The following is a 19,827-nucleotide window of genomic DNA, read 5'->3' as shown; positions in this document are numbered from 1 at the left end:
TTAAGGAAACGTGTACAACAGAGGTTATATATGGAAGTCAAAGTTAAGTTAATCCGTAAAACACAAAACATCACACAAAACTCTCATCAAAAAGAGCATAAAGGTTTACGGAAAACATTCCAGGGAAACAGAAAAATTTGTGTAAATTTTTACAAGTGGATTTTTGTCCTTCCTGAAGTGCTAATTTAAAGTATTTATCACATCACTTGTGAGGTATGAGGTTTTTATTTTTAGAAATCAAAAGCTTCAATCTTTAATTAAGAAATATTTAAGAACTTCAGTCTGGCAAATGCACTTTCACTCCATGTTAGAAATTTGAACAATTAGCAAGGACACTGAATTGTTTTTCTGCTGTATATGTAAGTGCAACAATGAAAGCTTTTTTTTTTCCATTTTAAATTAAAAATCTTAACTGTTCTGCTCTATGATAAAATTTTGTAAGTGGAAAAAATCAAATCTAAGCAATAAATAAATAAAAGCAAAGTTAAATCACTGCAGAACTGAATTCTGAAATATGGTAAATAACCAAAGAACTGACACCATGCTTCTGCTATTGTATGTTTCAATGAACAGTTCTTTGGAGGTTTGTTCTTTCTTAAAGTAATGCAAAAGTCTTTCTGACAACAGATTTCCCTGGTAAGTTTTCCACTTTATTCTCTTCAATGTTCTGTGCCAAGCAGTAAGATGAAAATTAAGTCTTTAGTTCATGCTGTGATAGTAATATATTTCTATTTGAGTATTTCTCATTTAGAATCAGACCATTTACTTATTACAGAAGCACAGTATAAGCATCAGATATAAATAAATTTCAAAATAAAGCAGCCTTCATAGCTGGGACCGCAGAGTATATCGCTAAGAAGGGAGCCATGTAAGTCTTCTACCTAGACTGGCTGACTTGGTAGCAAAAATGACTTCTATATATGCTATGGCAGTATTGTAATATTCAGCTTATAATTAAATATCAAAACATCTGCATTATAAAAACTTAAAAGCCCTTTTAGTAAACTCAAACAGAAAAAAATATATTTAATTTACTAAAGTTTCTTCAGAAAATTAAATTAGAATGCCTTCTTAGAGTATCAATATGTACAGCTATGCTTAATGATCTACAAAGTTGGCATTTAATACCAGGAGTATTAGCTGCTTTTAATAAGAAATGCAAATATAAGTTAGGATAAAAAGGATTTCTATCTTACAAGAACAGAAATATAATATTTGTCAATACACTCAATGTGCATACCTACATAAACGGCTGCCAATACAACATTTATTACATGTTTTAAGAACAAACTATTCTTTGAGAATAACAATGACATCTAAAACCAAGAAGATTTTGTCAAAAAGGGAAAGCAAGAAAGATATTGCCATCTTTCCAGATTCCTTTCATACCGATGCCTTTATCTGAGGAAGTATCTGGTGATACAGACCCCACAATACAATTAATGTTAATGTGGATAGATTACTTCTACACTGGTCAAATAACATTACAGAAATGCAGACAATAAAAAGGGAGAAGAGTTTTTACAGGACACTGCAAAGTCAAATGTCTTCAAGTACGTGTAACTAATGTACTATACTTATTATCATTTACTTACTTCAACTGCAGAAGAAGTTAGCTGTCTTTACTACAGTAAACAGGGAATTAAACTCTGACTTTTAAGAAACTGAAGACCCTTCTATGTCTCACAAAAAGGAGGAACAAATGCAGAATTAAGTATGAATATATGCATATATATCCCTGCAAGACTGTACCTGAACTGTGATATAGGAACTTTAGCCAGAACTGAGTAGAAACATAAAACCAAAGTATAGAAACGCTAATACTGAAAGCAAGAAGAAAATTCCTTTTATTCTTTTCTGGCTTGCATTTGCATATTTTCTATAACTCCTACATTTGCATACTTCTTTCTTCTAATTACATGTTTTTCACAGTTTATTCCCAATCTGTCATCTCAGAGGCAGTTCTCAATTATGTATCAATAAATGCGAAGGGAGTTTTGACCTTGATTTTGATTCAGTGCCTTCAACATCAAGTCTGTGACAGCTCTCAGAGAAATTTCAATTAAAAATTTTCAAAATGAGATCCAACTGAAGTTGAAACAGATATGTGAGGAAGAAACTTCAAAAGATTGATGAATAATCACAAATCTTTGTGTGTACTGCAGCTGTACACAACGTTTCACAGCCACATGAAGACATTAAGACAAAACTTCATTGGAGCACTAACAAAATACATTGAGAACTTGCCTGCAGATCATGTTCTCAAGTATTACCATCATCATCATCTATACTATTACTCATTGATGCAGTCAGAAATTAATCCAAGCTCTCTAATTTAACTGTTTTAAAACAGTTCAAATTCACATTGGCAAAGAGTTTCCTATCAACTGAGTTCCAGTTTTCCACAGCAAGGGAAAGTTGATAGCATTTATGCTGGGGGGTTAAAACAAAACAAAAACTCAAGGAGTGCCATTATTAAAATAAGAGTACTAAATTTTATAACATTTCCATGTGTCTGCAGCAGCCAGAAAGTGATGAATGTTTTTTACGCATTTACTAGAAATATACATACATCCAAAACCACAATCATATGGTAATTAGGAAAGTGTGAAAACTCTGAATTGATAAAATTTGGATTTTTGTCGCTGACTTCGCTGAAGGTCAAAATGTTTGAGATGCACAAATAGGTTCAAGCTTTCCAAAATTCTCCTCTGGTCTCTGAAATCTGGGTTTTCCCAAAATACTAACTGAGAAGGGCTCAAGTCAGTAATTTGCTTTATACTCACAGCAATATATAAATATATTAAACTACAGAAACGCTTGTCTTAGGTTTAATGTATTCAAGCTTTTATTGTTAAAAAACAAAGGTAATAGTTATCATCCTCTATTGCTGCATGAAAAGGAGAACTTTACTACTAATACTGACCAATAATTCTATGAGGCTTGTTTATTCAAGTGGCTAATGCAATAAAAAGGAAAAAAAAACAATTAAAAATTGAGTTAATTCTTAAAAGAAAATATAATTCCTCAGATGTTAAAGAACTTTCATTATATGCTTAAGATAAGTTTTTCTATTTTAATTTTCTTTAAGATTCTATTCTACATGACATGCAGTTACCTAAGCAGAGAAGAAAACACTGCCTTAGGTACTGCACTAGACTACAGTGGGGGCACAGAACGAGGGCACACCAGCACAGCTAAGAATAGATAATTACCCTGGATTCTTTGGTTCACTGTCTCGTGAACTTCCTCCCTTCAGCTTTCTAACCAGCTTCTCACTGCTGCGTCTAATGGAAGCACGAAGTTTGCTAAAGGAACCACTGCGTTTTAAAGATCCAGTGCCATCCTGAAAAAAATTGAACAAATGTGAAACTGCAAGAGCCTTTTGCCCTCCCCCGAACCTGGTTACAAATATTTATTGATATTAATATAATCTTGGTACAATTACCTACATAGAGAATACCGTATAGCTACAGCTTTACCAATCCAAAATGGTTCCTTCCATCAAACTGTAACAAAAATTTCTGAATTGTGAAGACATGCTCAAGCAATGATTCATAATAATTAGGAAAAAAAAGCCACAGTATGTCAAACCATTCACCATCACCATGTTACCATTTCATAAGAACGCATCGTGTTTAACAGAGTACAAGCCCCAAGTGAAAGCATTCCATCAGTCCAGAAAGAAAACTGTTTCATTTTTTTCTAAATATCTACGGTACTTGCAAACATGTTTGTTTAATCCTAAAGTCATTACGCAAAACATTTCTGATCAGAAACATATATGGTTAAATTACTGTGCATCATTTTAACTCTCACCAAAGAAAATGTAAAACATGACAAAAACCACATTTTTTATACATTGCATTCATGTTTTACACAGCTGTGCTCATCCAAAGAAATTTCCAACTGAGCACAATTCTATTTGTATGTTTTACTCTTAAAAACAAAAAACAAAACAGTTTAGTAAGAGTGACCACTTCCTACTTCAGAGATACCTTATGTGATTATGAAAGGAAGAGTTGTAGAAGAAGAAAGTAAAGTGCTACTAAGCAGACCAAGACAGACACCTGAGTTGGAGTGAGTTTATTAGAAGTTAGAAAGACAAATACACAAATCACTGAACACCAAGATTAGTAGAGAAAAGCATAATTGCCAAAATTTCACACAAAGACTAAACAGCAATGCTACTTTAGAATAATCATAAGTGAAGACATCCAGAGTTCCATATTGATGTTAACCATGTAATAGGTCTCTAAATACATTTTAAAGCACTTGGAGAACATGCCTTACTTTTACGTGTTTTGTTTTTTTTTTCTTTTTTTTTTTTTTATTTTGTTGTGGTGTTTTTTCTCCTGTAAAGATCACCATCATGCCATTTCAATAATACCTTGTGTGATACTTTTAACTACCTTTTTTTTTTCCGTAGTGAACAGCTACTTATAAAGTTCATTGTTACTTCTTTACTAATGTATTACACAGCAAATGGTTGTAATAACATTTTGTATGACTAGATACATATCTGGCAAAGCTACACGTGTACAGAAATAGAAAACCAAAAAGGACACCAGCACTGAAGGAATGGCCAGTTTACAGGGAAGTGTAGCTCTGACAAGAATCTTAAGGGGTTTGCTAAAACACAGCAGTCAGTACTGAAGAGAGAAGTTAAAGCTTGAAGATGGTGCACGCCCGTCATGCAGGAGACAGTATAAGAACCACAAAAGGCATCTAGGCCTGTCAGAAACGGAGAGAGAAAAACTGAATGAAACTGTTGGGAAAAATTCAACAGTTTTCAATTTTGAACAGTTAGGTTTACAGTATTTCTAGGTCACGCTCAAAACAATTTTTTCCAGAGTATTTGGACTGTGCTCAAGTACAAAGTGCAGGCCCTTGCAGTTACCAGAATATTAATGTTTATGCAGTTCAGCCTACATCACTAATGTACAACGTACAAACGAGCATGAATGGTGCTGTGCATTCGTTACATTAGAATTGGTACAAAATACAAAACATCTTGAAGAAGGGAGAGCTTTGATATTACATTTTGTAAACAAGGAAAGGATTTTTCAGCTGACGTTAATGCAAAAATAAAGGGAAAAATAAAAAGAGAAGAAGGAACCAGAACAAGGTGCATTCATTCCAGCTTTAACTTCTGTGAGGAATTTTCCTCGAACAGAACTCTTAAGAAGAAAGAGGTCTGCCCCTAACCTCCAGACAAAATTCTGTTCATTCTCTTCGGGAATTAGAATCCACCTACCTGTCAATTCAGACTCTTGAACGTTTTAAAACACTTACGTGTATATACACACACACAAATATACATATATAAAAAAAAATCCAAGTGGAAACTTCCCTGCTTTCACTAGTGCAACAAGGCAGCTGAAAGAATTTGCCTTTAAAAATAATCTGGGGTTCAATCAACACAATTTCCACTCTTGGTGCAAATACAGATGCCACTACTGATACCGTCAACGTGTGTTGAGAGCCTTTACCTACAGCAGCTGGAGCAGACAGTAATTAACACGAGTTTTGCAGGTGGCAAAATGCCTTGCTACTGAGCAATTGGAATATCAAAATCTAACCAAAGAATATTTTTGTCTCAAATCCAATTGTGTATGTTGGTCAAACTTTTAAGAATATGCTTCTGTTTGGCAGGGTTAAATAAACTGAAATCTAAAATTCCAGTTGGAAGTATTCGATCAATGAAAACGCTAGTTATTCCTATCTTCTTAAACCAGTTATGCTGCAGTAGTCACAATGGTCCAAAGACCAAAGGCAAGACAAATTTGGTAGCTATAGAGTATGACTTCTATTATGCTAACACATTCAGAATTAGCAAACAAGCTTTTGGGTACTTCAAATCTGAAATATAAGCGTCAAGCTTCCAAGTTTAAGACTGACTATAGGACTAACACCTTCAAAACGTATTCAGGCTAAAAAAAATCCTAAATCCAGTGTAAGCAAAACCAGCACCACCACCAATCACAGAGTTATCAATTTCTATGGCAAAGTTTAACTGCCAATTTTTACATCACTCAGGGAATGAGAATCACCTGTTTGCTTACAACTCCCCAGCATTATCACCTCCTGTACTTTCTGGCTATCAGCTACAAGGCCCATCTGATTTGACTGTCTGACATTTCTCATTAAACAAGAGCAACTTTTACCAGCTAGTATATGGTAACAAAACTTACTGCTTTCATTTCACACCTGAAACTGGACTTGTTTGCCCAAAAGCCCAGCTTTTTGAAATACCTTTTATTATTCTAACCCATATATTTCCTTACATTAAAAAACATTACCTTAAACACTATTATACCACGAAGATTTTTAACTGTCCTCCAACTGGCTGCAAAATCAATTTACAAAAATGCCCATCTGATATCCTATCTTTTTCTTAAAAGTGATGCAGCAAGACGGGACAGATTTATTTTCTTCTTTAGAAAGTGACAGTGATAAAAAGAAGATGTAAATATTCTAAGCAATAAGAATCTTGAGGTAGAAGAACAAATTTAAAGTATTTGCAAAGATAATTCTCCAGATTTCTGGTGTTTTAAGACAAAATACATCATTGAATTTTCAAGTATCTTCTTAGATTTAAAGGATGGACTTCACAAGAAACATGTAAAGATGCACTACACAACCTTAGTTCACTTTAATTGTTAATGACAAATTGGGCTCAATATTTCATTTCTTTTTGTAAGAATATGACATTAAAGCACAAAGTGCTTGCTAGGAATTACATATAGAAGTCACTTAATTACAATATACTCTTCCAACAAAAAAATTCATTGAAGTTTGATGCTCTACAGACTTCATCTATTCTCTCTGACAGCCAAGAACACGAGTCAGCTTGAGCACCTCAGAAGAATTTAAATGTAAAAGGCAAGCCTTTCTTTAAGCTCTACAGACAGCCTGATTAAAAATCTATTATGCCTTGTGAATCAGAATATTTTGTCTGGAGGAAACACACAAGGGTAAAAAAAACTACACCATATATGTACAGGGAAGAACAGCACTGAGATAGAAACACTAGCAGTGTGGAGGGAGAGAGAGTTGCCCACTTTATATGTAACATGTAATTTAAATTCTTAAGAGGGGAAAAAAAGTAAATAATGAAGATCAGAATAAAGCAAAGCCACCTGAACACACTAAAAATGAAAAGTTTGTCTTGGGAGGGCAAAATTGAATTTTTCAGATCAACAAATTTTATCACTGAGTTCCATTCAAATATTGACCTAGAAATACTGTCTATTGTTTTTCCAGAAGGCCCTTTCAATCCAAAACCTGCATGCTTGTTTAATTAATGTCAATAACAGAAAAAAGTTTTATCCATTTAGAACATATAGTCATGCAAAGTACAGCAGAAATTCAGGGAGGAGTACAGTACACAGTTCTAACGCTGAATGGGCAAAATTAGAGTTAAAAAAAAGTTATCCAACCTTCCTTTGGATTTATTAATGATGCAGTGTTATTCACGAGAGATGCTGATTGACTGTCTTGGCACTCAGAACACCAATGCCAAGAAAACAGTAACAAGGAGACAAAAGAAAAGACAGAAAGAACATTCTCCTTTGAAACTAAACCAGTATATGTTTTATCAAGGTTTCTTTGGAACTTGTAGATTTCAAAGATTTGTGAAGTGTGGCTTAAAAACAAACAAACAGATTGCTATTGTAAGAGAAACAAAACTTCAGAGCACTCAGTATTGCAAAGTAGGCTACTTCCCCTCCCATAAAGCAAAAGCAGGCAAGTACACCACTTCTATAATCTAACAGAATATTTTCAGCAGAACTACAGCTGGGAGTTAGTTAACAGTGCAATAGATATCCCATTGCTAGCAATGGGATAAAGCATGGGAAAGATGGTGTGGGAAGCCAACAAGTACATAAACCAGATCAATTACTGAAAGGTTGTACTGTCTTTGAAATAAAGGAAAACAATAGTTAGAAGATGCGTATGTAATCACATCGTATGTGTTTAATTTGTGACGATCAGTGTTACGCTGTGAAGCCAATCCATAAGAAGAACAGAAACAAGCCCTGACTCCAGTCAAGTTCTAACATGGGAAAGCGATACTAATATTTCACCTAAGAGATGTGAAATTGCTGTCATTTTCTTACATGATGGCATTGCGTATTCAAATGCATTGTGTAACAGCCTGAAAAATTAGGCTGTTTCTTCTATTAAGTTGTGTAAGGTGGAGATTGGAATTATTTTAATATTAGGTTCATCAATTTACTTTAAAACCTCTAACACTTAATACATCTCCATAGCGAATGTTGTGATTCCAGCAGATACAGCACTTTCAAGGAAACATTTAAACTGTGGGCAAACATGGCATCAAAAGGACAAAAGCAAAAGCAAAAGTTGATTGCCAGAATACTTCTACCAGTAAAAAGAAACCCACTGAAAAGCAATTAAACATCAGACCATAACCAGGACACTCAATCAGCATTAATTAACTCCGAGTTAAATACGACTGCTTGGGATTCTTGAAGAAATTTCACCGTTCAGAACAACAACAGAAAGGATGTTTTAAAGTTTTAAAACATTACATTTGTTTTTGATATGATCTTATGAAAAAGATATTACTCTTTATTTCTTAACTGATTCTGCAAGAATTACAAAAGTCAAAGTAGATCAACCATGAACCAATGACGATACGATAGGCTGGTGAGGATTTGTGATGGTGATAATTTATCTAGGCTATTTTCTTAAACTGTGTACTGTACTTACCCCATTCCATTCTACGCTCATACTCACTTCCTCGCCTCCATCAGGCCCACTCTCGTATTTTACCACATCAACATTGAGGCTTTCTCGGCTTCGTCTTTTTTCTATGCTCTCAGGGTCATTCAGCACTTCAGCAACTCTCTGTTTATGAACATTGTCAAGACCCTTATAATTTGATAAAACAGAAAAAGGTTTTATTTTATTACTTGCTGTACTCGTCTGCAATTCACACAAAATAACCATATCAACAAACAAGTCAAATACACAATTCCATCGCTCTGATTCTGCTTTCAACAACTACCTTTGGCGTCTGAATACCTAATTCCTACACACGGTTGTGTTTTACTTAAAATACTGACATATGACACAATACAGTATTATACGCTTCAGAAAGAAATACCATAGAAGTTAAATAATAGAATAGAATAATAGAAATTAAGCTTGTAATAGGCAGAACAGACCAGATATACAGAAAATAAAGTATATTTACCTTGTTTTAAAGAACGCCTATCGATTACCAAGTAATCCTTTAAATATCTTTAAGTGCTAAAATACCTTCTATGAGGTATTTTACCCTGCACTAAAAATAAAGGGAGAAGTCTTTAGCACATAAACTAGAATAAAAATAAAGCCCAAATCATGTTCACTCTCTTTATAGTAAACCTAGTCCACATCATAAATAATTTTTGCTGACAGGAAGAGATCCCAGAAGAATACCTTGCACATACGAAAATACTCTGCGTTTTTTTACTTTGCAGCATCAGCAGCAAATAAAAGGGGGTATTCTCTAGGGTAAATCCATGAAGTCCAGCACAATGTAAAAAGAATACAGAAACCATGCAGAAATTCTACTTATTTTTTACACCGTTACATTCTAAAACAGTATGTGCAATTGCATATTTTTTAAAAATAAGAACAGAGAAAGATAAACAAATGAAACTAATTATAAGACTTGCACTGCTCAGTGATTTAGACTTCGAATCACCTGCTCAGAATTAACCACACAGGCAAAAGATAGCTTGTCAGTATAAGCAGACAATTATTCTTCACAGTGATTATCCAGTAAAAAGCGATGCAATCCACTGTTAACAGCTTACACAAGCATTACATGTCACAGGGAACATGTCATGTCATTGGGAACACTATTTCTGATTTGAATGCAATCAGAATTTGGCAATCCTAAAAGCTAAACAAAAAGAAGGTTCACCTTCACTCTTAAATGCAGAACAAATACATGAATAACGATGAAGGCTGCTGTTGTAGTGGCATGAAGAAATCAGGTTGTTGGATCCCAACAGCTGCTTTCCACTAACTGAAGAGTTGGACAGCCTTCCCTAATGGAATTCTACACACACGGAACCGTGAAACCAATATATAATGAGCGTGTATTTTCATTTCCATGAGGCCATATGGCACAGAAAAGTGACTTGAGTTCACAGACAGCAGAAAAGCGTAGACTCAAAACAGCTTTTATACCAATCCTTTTAGCAGCACAGATTATAAAAAGCATAAATCTATTTTAATTCACCACTAAGGTGGTGATAGCTCACATATGGACTTTAGGCTCTGTTCCAAAGCTATCATCTCATTTACCTCACATATTTAAATAATTAAAAAATAATTTAAAAAAATAATAAAAACACCACCACTACCAAAAAACAAGTAACAACAAATGATGAGGAACTGCACTTTGCAAATTTGTTTGATTCTGTCAAGAAAGATGAAGGGCAAAGAACTTGGCTGGTCTCCAAAAACCTAGGACATACATCCCAGAAGCTAAGGCAAACAAAACATGCATGAAGGAGAACAGAGCCATGGAGGATTGGTGCTTTTTCACACCTCAGAATAAAAACACCTCTTTGCTTTTACCTCAGAAGGGGAAAATGCATTAACCCTGCCTGTTCCTTAATAGAAAGGTAGTGTTCAATGCTGCTAGGAAGACAGCAACATCTCCTCCACGCCCAAGGCTAATGCTGCATCTGATGTGACACATTAGGCAATAACGGTGTATATATTACATTACACACCAATGGAAATCTGAGGCATGCTTAAGTAAAAGGGAAATAGCAGCAAGCCTCCAGCGGACTCAGTGAAAATGGAGAGAAGGAACAGTTTTTCCAATGGTATCAACAAACCACAAGTGGGCTGACATTTAACAGTACTCTAAAAGACTTCTGACAGCAAGATTCTCCCATCCTTAATTCCCAAATAATAAAAAAATAATTCTAGGTTTCACACATATACATATATTTAAATAGGCAAATATAACTACAAGCAATTTTTCTTTCAGTCTTATTACTATCATTTTATGTCCATTTACCTTTGCTGTATCCACACGTTAAAAAAATAAATCAAAAAAAATTGCATGTAATGACAACAGTAAAACTAAGAACCAAATGAAATATATTAAGATATGTAAGATGCAATGTACATTCATTTCTTATTTTCAAATCACATTTGAATGACAGACACACCAGAAGTGAACCATCCGTATGAGCTTACTTTATTTTATTAAGAATGACTTTTGTATCTGTATTGACTATTTCCCCCCACCCTTGAATTTTCCCTGCTGAAGAACTTTCCTCCCACATTCATACTTCGCTCTGAGCAGTTTAATTCCATTTATTTGACAAATACTTTCTAGTTTTCCACCAGGTTGGTAGAAGAGTGAACTTGTGTCACCTTGTATCAAAGACTGCTGAATTCACTAGGAGAGCATGAGATTTGCCAGGTACATTTTGCTCTATCACTTTTCTAAAAGTCTGCTTGTATAATGCACCAAACGCTGAAAAATCATTCTTTAAACAGTAACTTCAAATTAGTATAACCAATTAAAAAATAGTACATTAAAGATATGGTCCATCATTTAAGTCATTTTACTTGAACTAAGAATTTAAGTTTAGAATTTTAGATGGCCACATAAAAAAAGCTTCTGAAAAACACAAATCTTATTTACTATTCCATAAGAACACAATTAAAATTGAACTTTAAGTTTTTTTTGTTTAGATTTTCTTATTTTTGCTTTCCATCTCAACAATCCCTATTTGCTTGTCCAGTGTTATGTACTTTCATATTAGACATTCTATGAAATCATCCCAAAGGAAAGGAAAAAAACAAAAGCAGTTTCCTATCTTTTAAGGCAGTGAGAAAGGGTTGCTTGAACAGAAGATTTGACAACCCAGAGACAGCCTTAAAAAAAGCAGAGTAGTCCCCCTCAAACTTTAATAACCATTCTATTCTCCGCAACTGATAGGTTTGTAATAGTCTTCCAAAGGTTAGAGTCAAGCAGTCTGCACCAGTCACAGTCAGTGACATGCAGAACAAGAACATCTGGAAGTTTGGCAGCTCATTATTAGTAGCGCATCTCAGACAGAACAGCAATACTGGCAAAGAAGATTATCAACACAAACTCTCCATTCTCCCTTAGCTACAGTTCGTCTCCCAGGGCACGTATCCAGCTGAGGACTGCTGGCCAACACAAGGTTTTCTGCTTTTCCATTTTCCACATAATTTGACCCACAATTTCAGTCATGCCCCAGGTACATGGTGTCACTGCCATAGCAATTAACTGTTTGCAAGTGTTAGGACGGTATTGATTTATCACTAGATCGGACTGAAATTCAAGGGGGACACCAGGCACCAGACAATGAATAGCTAAATGTTTATATATTTTGCATGTATGATAGATACTGAAGTTGAAAGTCTGCATAACCATAACGCAGAGATAGCACTAAGGGGAATTTTCATACTTGCCTGTTTACGAGATCTCATTGCTGCCTCTTCTAATGTTTCAGCAGCTTCAAATTTGCCTTGCCGTCTGTAAAGTGCCCCAAGGTTCTTTAAGGTAGTTGTTACTGTTGGACTATTAAAAAAAATGAATACGTTAAATTCTTTATTACTTTGCGGATTAAGAAAACATAAATGAATATATCTACATTTTTTTGTGATTATTAAATGTCCTGAAATATACTATACCTTACTTCATGTACAGGAAATATCTGTTAAGCCATTTCAAACTGCACTAACAACTCACGCTAGGATTAGTCAGCAGCCCTGAACCTGAACATTAGTCACTAGCCTCTAGAGCTACCCAAGAGAAAACTGGAGTGCCACATCCTCATGTTTCTCAGATGCATCTCCAAAGGTTAAAACTTAGTTCAATCCTGATGTGTTCAACTGAATAACTCCGAAGCATCCAGAAAATATACCTACTCATACATACAGTGACTGTTACTGTAGCATGCTTTAGTCACAAAACAAATGAACAATTCCTTTCATCAGCTATTAATACCTGTTTTCAGTTTCTGTGCAAACTAGGTTTGAACAATAAAACAAAGGAAAAAGCACATTTCATTAACAAGTCTCACACTCCAAAAAGACATTTTTGATTCAATGGCACCATGAGAATTAGCTCAATCACAATATTGTTGCTTGGAGGTTTGCTCCTGTAACAGCAGAGGAAGGATTTCCTCATGCATTAGAATGAGCTAGAACATGAAAAACAAACCAACAAAATGCATGGCACCTAGAGTTCAGGGTGAAAAGAACAGGGTACATTTCAACAGTACAAAGGTTTTTTACTTGTTAAATGTAAGAATTCAAGCAGTGAAGAAAGAAAAAACCCTCGCTGAACATCACTAGTACTACCTGCAGGCTTTTCTTCATTCATTGTACCATGGTGTACATTAAAAAGACAGTTAAGGAACAAAATTAAAACAAAAAACATTTCACCAAGTATGATGCATACTGAAACGCTTGTTTCTCTTCTTCCATTTTAAGATACACATTGTCAGTCTCACAAAACGAATATTCTTCAGGCTTTAGAAACTCAAATCACGCAGAAGTGTAGCAGTTTAGTTTTAGTTCTGCCAGCTAGAAACCCAAGGCTCAGTTATTTTACTGCATTCAGCTCTGGAGCTCCCAGCACAAGAAGGACATGGACATATTGGAATGAGTCCACAGGAAGACCACAAAGATGATCAAGTGGCTGGAGCACCTCCCCTATGAAGACAGGCTGAGGGAACTGTAGCTGTTTAGCCTGGAGAAGAAAAGGCTCCGGGGAGACCTTACAGTGGCCTTCCAGTACCTAAAGGGTGCCTACAGGAAAGCTGGGGAGAGACTCTTTGTCAGGGGGTGTAGTGATAGGACAAGGGGAAATGACTTTAAACTAGAAGAGGGTAGGTTTAGATTAGATTTAAGGAGGAAATTCTTTACTCTTGAGGGTGGTGAGGCGCTGGAACAGGCTTCCCAGAGAAGCTGTGGATGCCCCATCCCTGGAGGTGTTCAAGGCCAGGCTGGACGGGGCTTTGGACAACCTGATATAGTGGAAAGTGTCCCTGCCCATGGCAGGGGGTTGGAATTGAGTGATCCTTAAGGTCCCTTCCAACCCAAACCACTCTATGTTTCTATGATTATTTGCACAGTCTCCTTTTTGCTTCTGGTCTTCTCTACGGGTTTTGCTGGGGCAATGTCAGGGAGAGCATGTATGCCAGCCAATAGTATAAAAAGAAAGGTGACCTATACCAGAAATCATCAGCCTAGATTAAAAGCAGCCTCAGGACATGAAAACTGCTACTGTCTGTGTTCCTGAAACCCAGTTTTGGGCCTGAATATCTAATACTATAGCTTTTGTAGCTCCAAGCAAGTTGCTGGTTTGTTTTCATTTTGAACATGCTTTAATCTGACATTTCTAGATACTGTGTGCTTGCTGCTATGTGGTTTGTCCTGTAAAAAAAAAAAAAAAAAACAACAAAAAAACACCTACCTATCCACTTTGCAAGCTTTGTACCAGCCACCATATTCTCCAAAAGATGTGCCATCTTTTTGTTTTCCCTAAAAACAAAAATAACAATATTTTAGTTATAAACCAATTATTTTTATTTAATGAAAACTCCAAAAAAGATTATGACAATGGCCTTACTTTGCATTCTTCCCTCTCTTCTGCATGCATCCAAATAGGCTTATTTTCATCTGATGAAACAGAAGAAAATATTTTATAGAAGTACAAAGCTACAAAACATACATTGCAACATTTTCACCCTTCTGAAATAAGGCAGAGAACCAGATAGTTATGCTACCACCACAACAGAGATCGTTGTCTGTACTACAGAAAGAAGCACAAGATCAATAAAACTTTTTTTTATATAGTTTTCCAAATCTGTCTTTTTATTATCTGAACTTAGGAACAGTTACTTCTGAGAAGCTTTGAAACCAATACGTATTGCCATCACTCTGTCATGCGCCTAGTTATGTGCTAACAAACACACATTTCTTTTATCATAACAACTCTTTTGACATCTACGAAGCAGTACATATGCTACCATCACAGAATGCAATGAAAATTCTTCACTGTGATTTATAGTTGATGATGAAATGCATTTGACTCCAATGCATCGTGTAACTTACAGTAAAGTGCATTTCCCCCTATTCTTTAAACATATTAATGAAGGACTCGTATCACCAATATATTTATTATGTCATTAAAAATCTGTACTGACTTTTTTCTGTGAATGGAAAGTGACGTATTTTTTTGACTCTATAAAAACAGCAAAATTAGTTTCTGTTGTGCATAAAATAAATTATGCCAGAAATATGATACATAAGACATAAACCTAAACACGTTTCCCTCATTTAAGAAAAACTCTCCTGTTGAAATAAATGTTATTACTGTATCTAAACACTTTCTTATGATGAGTTTTGCAGTACTTCAATGCATTTGTAATCTCACTTTTTAAATCTGCCTCAAGCAGACAACAATTTTAACCAGGATACAATTGCCCTCCTACAGATTTTATTTCATAACTACTACAAAAATCAAGCATACATTCAAATCTAGGGACTAAGTTACTTACCATCTACAGAGCCAAATTCCCGTTCATGAGCACGAGTAAGAATCTCTTTGTATAAAGTTTCCGCTTGCTTAAATTTGCCTTGTTTTAGGTAACAGGATGCCTAAAAACAAAATACCCCCAAAAAAGGTATCAGCACACTGTTTTATTTAGGTTTGATAAATACAATAAATACATTCTGAATAAAGGTATGTTTCAATTCATCAAAAAATGTTACTTTTTCTTAGATTTATTTATAAATGGCTTACCAGGTTATTCTTTGTTTTTGCAACATTTGGATCATCTGGTCCCAGCTTAGTTTGGTAAATCTCCAGTGCCCTCTGATAGTAGTATTCTACCTCCTCATATTTACCCTGGTTCTGGCATAGTAAAGCCAAGTTATTTAACTGTTTGGCAACATCAGGATGATCTTTCCCCAGGACCTGAAAAAAATCAAAAAAACTTTTATTAAAACACTCTCCAGTCATCATATCAGGGTTTAGAAATGCATCAGTTAGACATAACCCATTGTTTTTTAATCCTCAACAATTGCAACATGAGGATGATGAAAGCAAACTTTGAAAGAGAAGGACACAAAAACCACTCAGTTCTATTATAAACCGAGAAGGCTATAGAACAATTTGCAATAGGAACTATGTTATATGCACTATATTGTCAATATACAATTGACAAATATACAATTGACTGTACTTGTCAAAGATTATTCAATCAAAAGGAGAAAAAAAGGTACAGAGGGTTTATTAGAAAATACAGAATTTAGAATATACCCGGAGTACTGTAACAGCTATGTAGAACTACTGGAATTTAATACTGTTTTGCATTTCAGACATTGGTAACTACTGTGATTGATCTGGCAGATCTATCCAAATAAAATATAAAACAAATGTAGGGATGTTTACTTCCACCCCTACAAAAATCCATTCAAAGGTGCTCTATTTTTTTAATCGTACCTTTTCTCTGATTTCCAGAGCTCTCTTACACAAAGGTTCAGCTTCTTTATACTTTCCACGTTTACCATAAAGTACTGCAAGATTGTTTAGAGTTGCTGCCACCTGCCAACAGAATAGAAATATCACTTATTGGAATTTGCAGACACAAATATCTGACAAATTGATGTATCTGCAATGCACTGATGTTTTCACATTTTCCACAGTGCAGACCTCTTGAAATTTGCAAATGAAGAAATAAAAAACACATACATACATAAAAGGAAATCTAAAAACAAGAACACACAAAATCATGAAATAATTCTACTTCATTTGTGGAAACGTCATTTAGTACATATTTTCTGCATAGATTCTTGCCTTACAACGTTACCCATCAAATTTATACTCAGACCCGCCTCACTTTGACACAGGCTGCATGATGTGAGATACCCCAATTTTAAACACCAAGTATAAGTGTTTGATTTATGTTTCATTTAAAGGCAGCAGCAAAACAAATCAGAAGTATGCCTTCATTTCAAGTTTGAGAAAGTGATCCAAGTAAGCAAATTTAAAATCTTTCTTCACAAATTAATCTCCCATAGAAGATCCATGCAATCTGATCCAAAAATCAAATAAGTGCAGATCATTTGTGGTGAAACAGCATCGAATATAACCTTCAAAAGGCACGTTAAATATTTAAGAGAAAACGAAGTATTTTACAGTGTGACCTCCTACCTGTGCTGTTTAGAGATAAGCCAGCTCTTAAAAACTTTCCTGTTGAGTTTAATATTAGAATGAGTTGGGGGGGGGGAGGAAAAAAAGGTAAAAAACACAACTAAAAACATGATGTTGCATGTATACAAACCGCTGGATGATCTTTGCCCAAAGTCTTTTCACGGATAGCCAAGGCATCATTCAGGAGATTTGCTGCATCTTTGTACTTGTTTTGGTCTCTAAATTTCAAAGAGAGTCAAAATTAATATTGGGGATTCAGAAGAGGAAGTCATAACAGTGAAGCTGGCTTCAGTACTGGCCTAAAGACTGGCTATTACAAGAGAAGAGTAACTCAGAATACATTCAGGCACCAGGAAGTGAAAACCTGAAGCCCATATCTGTAAGGTAGTTGGCAGATCGAGGACTATTATGTACTACTTTCTATATTCTCCAATTTCTGCCTCCAGATCATCTGTAAGTGGGTAATCAAGACATGCCCCCTCAGTAAACCAAATAAATAAATAAGCTTCACTCTCAAGACAAAAACACAGGCAAAAACGCAACAACTTGTTTGTCTTTTAGCATGCATAGACATATAAGTATTACAGAACCCTCTTGAAAGTTTTAATAAAAACCAGGGAATGGAAAATAAATGCTGAACACTGATAGCCTATAGCCAGATATTAACTATTTAGTTAGCTGACATTTATCTGTTACTATACAAACCTGTACACCAAAGCAAGTATGTTCAACATAGTGGCAACATCGGGATGATCATGACCTGAAGTCTTCTCCAGATCTTCAAGAGCTTGTTTACAAAGAGGTACAGCAACCTCATATCTACCTTGGGATGCGTACTGAATAACAAGATTATGAAGGGTCCTTAATCTTGCTGGAATTTCATATCCACCTTGTTGGGCAGCAGCTGCTGCACTGCTATGCTGCTGTTGAACTGGAAGAAATTCACAAAATTTTAAGTTGTTTAAAAAGATGACCATAACTTGAAAACATTTAAAATTAGTTAAATGACACAGAATGAGACTGAATTGTATTCCTTCAGTACAATGCGTTGGTGCTGGAACCTGCTTCACAGCAGTTATTCTGTCTTTAACTATGACAGCAAAATAGACTATTTTATTCTTCATATTCTGTCCTTGCTTTATAAACAAGGGTACTGTTTTAATATTATTTCACACTTCTAGCTGAAAGGGTCAAATCTAATAAACAAATGAAGAAAATAAGAAACTATTTGAGCTCAAACTATTAAGAATTCTCAAGACTCTATCATAATTTTACACGCAGAAATATTTTCCTATGGAAAGTTTTTTCCCAGAAAGATTTTCTAAGGAAAGAAATGCTAACACAGACGAGTCAAGTACCTGCAGCAGAAAAGCTCAACTGATTTATTCTTTTTCCCTTTATTCTCCTTCTATAAATGTACTTTTTGTTTGTTTGCTTCCCTTTGCTATAACAGGAAATAATTAAGGTTGGCATGAAAAGGATTAGAACACCTTGGATGCCAGGAGTAATAATTACAAGAGAAAAGGCACCAAGACAAAGCCAGTGTCAACATTTTGGTTTTATTTACTAACCCTCAGGTTTAGCCACTTATTTTCTACTAGCTACTAGGTTTTGGTTTTTGAAACCCCCTTCCCATTCCTCCAAACAACCCCTTTTCTCTTCACCTGGGAGATTTCAGGAAAGACTGAGGAAAATCATCTCTTACTCATTTTTATTAAATTCTAGACAACACACAGGACAAGGGTTCCAGCTGTGAGCCTGACTTTCTTCTCTCCTTTCTATTAAGGAAAAAACACTCACAGCAAATGAGAGTATTTTTATGTCAGTGGAATCATACAATTCTAAGCCTACACCCACAATTACTGCCTACTGAAGCATTTGAGTATTTTTTCCTGGAGGTCAAGGAAACTACTGAAATGTCACCCTCCTCTTCGGTAAAGCAAAACAGTAAAATGATAGATGGACTATGCAGGTATAGAAACACTTCTGCCACACAACTTTCCTACTACAAAATTCTAGATAAGGCTGGATGAACGCAGGATGGAGCTCATGCTCAACACTAACCTTTTCTAAGCTCTTCAAATCCTCCTTCCATTGCTGGTGTTCACTACCATGCTATCAAGCATGCGGTGCACTTTGAGTATGAGTCCATAATGGAAATTCAAAACTCTGATCACCAAGGTGGGGTGAGTCAGATACTTTTTTCCTGTCATTTATCTACTAAGAATCATACACCACCAGCACACTGCACATACACTTCATTATCAATACATTATATAATATCAGCTTTACAACCATAAGAAAGGCAAAGTATTTCATTAAGCAAAGCTTATCTATCAACGGCTTCCTTCACCCTCTAACTCAAACTTCACTCCACCCACATTCATCAGTCCTTCTAACCTGAATACAACCCTTCTAGAATGGATAATAAATTAAGGGAAGACAATCTTAGCAAAAGATTGCATGAGAAAGACTTCATGCTGAAACCTACCATAAAAGTTAAATCAGATAATTTAAAAGGTCATTAACAGCATTTACCATCTGGGCAGACCATCAGAAAGCTTCACTCTTTCAGAACATGC

General features: G+C 35.3%; 1 protein-coding gene across 7 annotated transcripts in view; it reads right to left on the bottom strand.

Annotated features, from left to right (window-relative positions):
- KLC1 (kinesin light chain 1) overlaps positions 1–19,827 on the bottom strand; it is a 50,433-nt gene that overhangs the window by 7,977 nt on the left and 22,629 nt on the right. For 3 of the 7 annotated variants that reach the window (XM_083837349.1, XM_083837346.1, XM_083837347.1), the window contains exons 5-14: positions 17,951–18,176; positions 17,376–17,463; positions 16,535–16,636; positions 15,833–16,006; positions 15,588–15,687; positions 14,657–14,706; positions 14,501–14,568; positions 12,490–12,598; positions 8,740–8,901; positions 3,216–3,346 (exon numbers count right to left, since the gene is read on the bottom strand). In XM_083837349.1, coding sequence (XP_083693475.1) covers positions 3,216–3,346; positions 8,740–8,901; positions 12,490–12,598; positions 14,501–14,568; positions 14,657–14,706; positions 15,588–15,687; positions 15,833–16,006; positions 16,535–16,636; positions 17,376–17,463; positions 17,951–18,176 — 1,210 coding nt within the window. Of the gene's footprint in view, positions 1–3,215; positions 3,347–4,071; positions 4,735–8,739; positions 8,902–12,489; positions 12,599–14,500; positions 14,569–14,656; positions 14,707–15,587; positions 15,688–15,832; positions 16,007–16,534; positions 16,637–17,375; positions 17,464–17,950; positions 18,177–19,827 lie in introns of those variants that run through there. The other 4 variants (XM_083837350.1, XM_083837348.1, XM_083837352.1 and 1 more) reach the window with 3 other exon arrangements.

The sequence above is a fragment of the Anser anser genome (genome assembly GCF_964211835.1).
Source record: "Anser anser genome assembly, chromosome: 5".
NCBI lineage: Eukaryota > Metazoa > Chordata > Aves > Anseriformes > Anatidae > Anser > Anser anser.
This window is presented reverse-complemented; position numbering and strand designations above follow the sequence as displayed.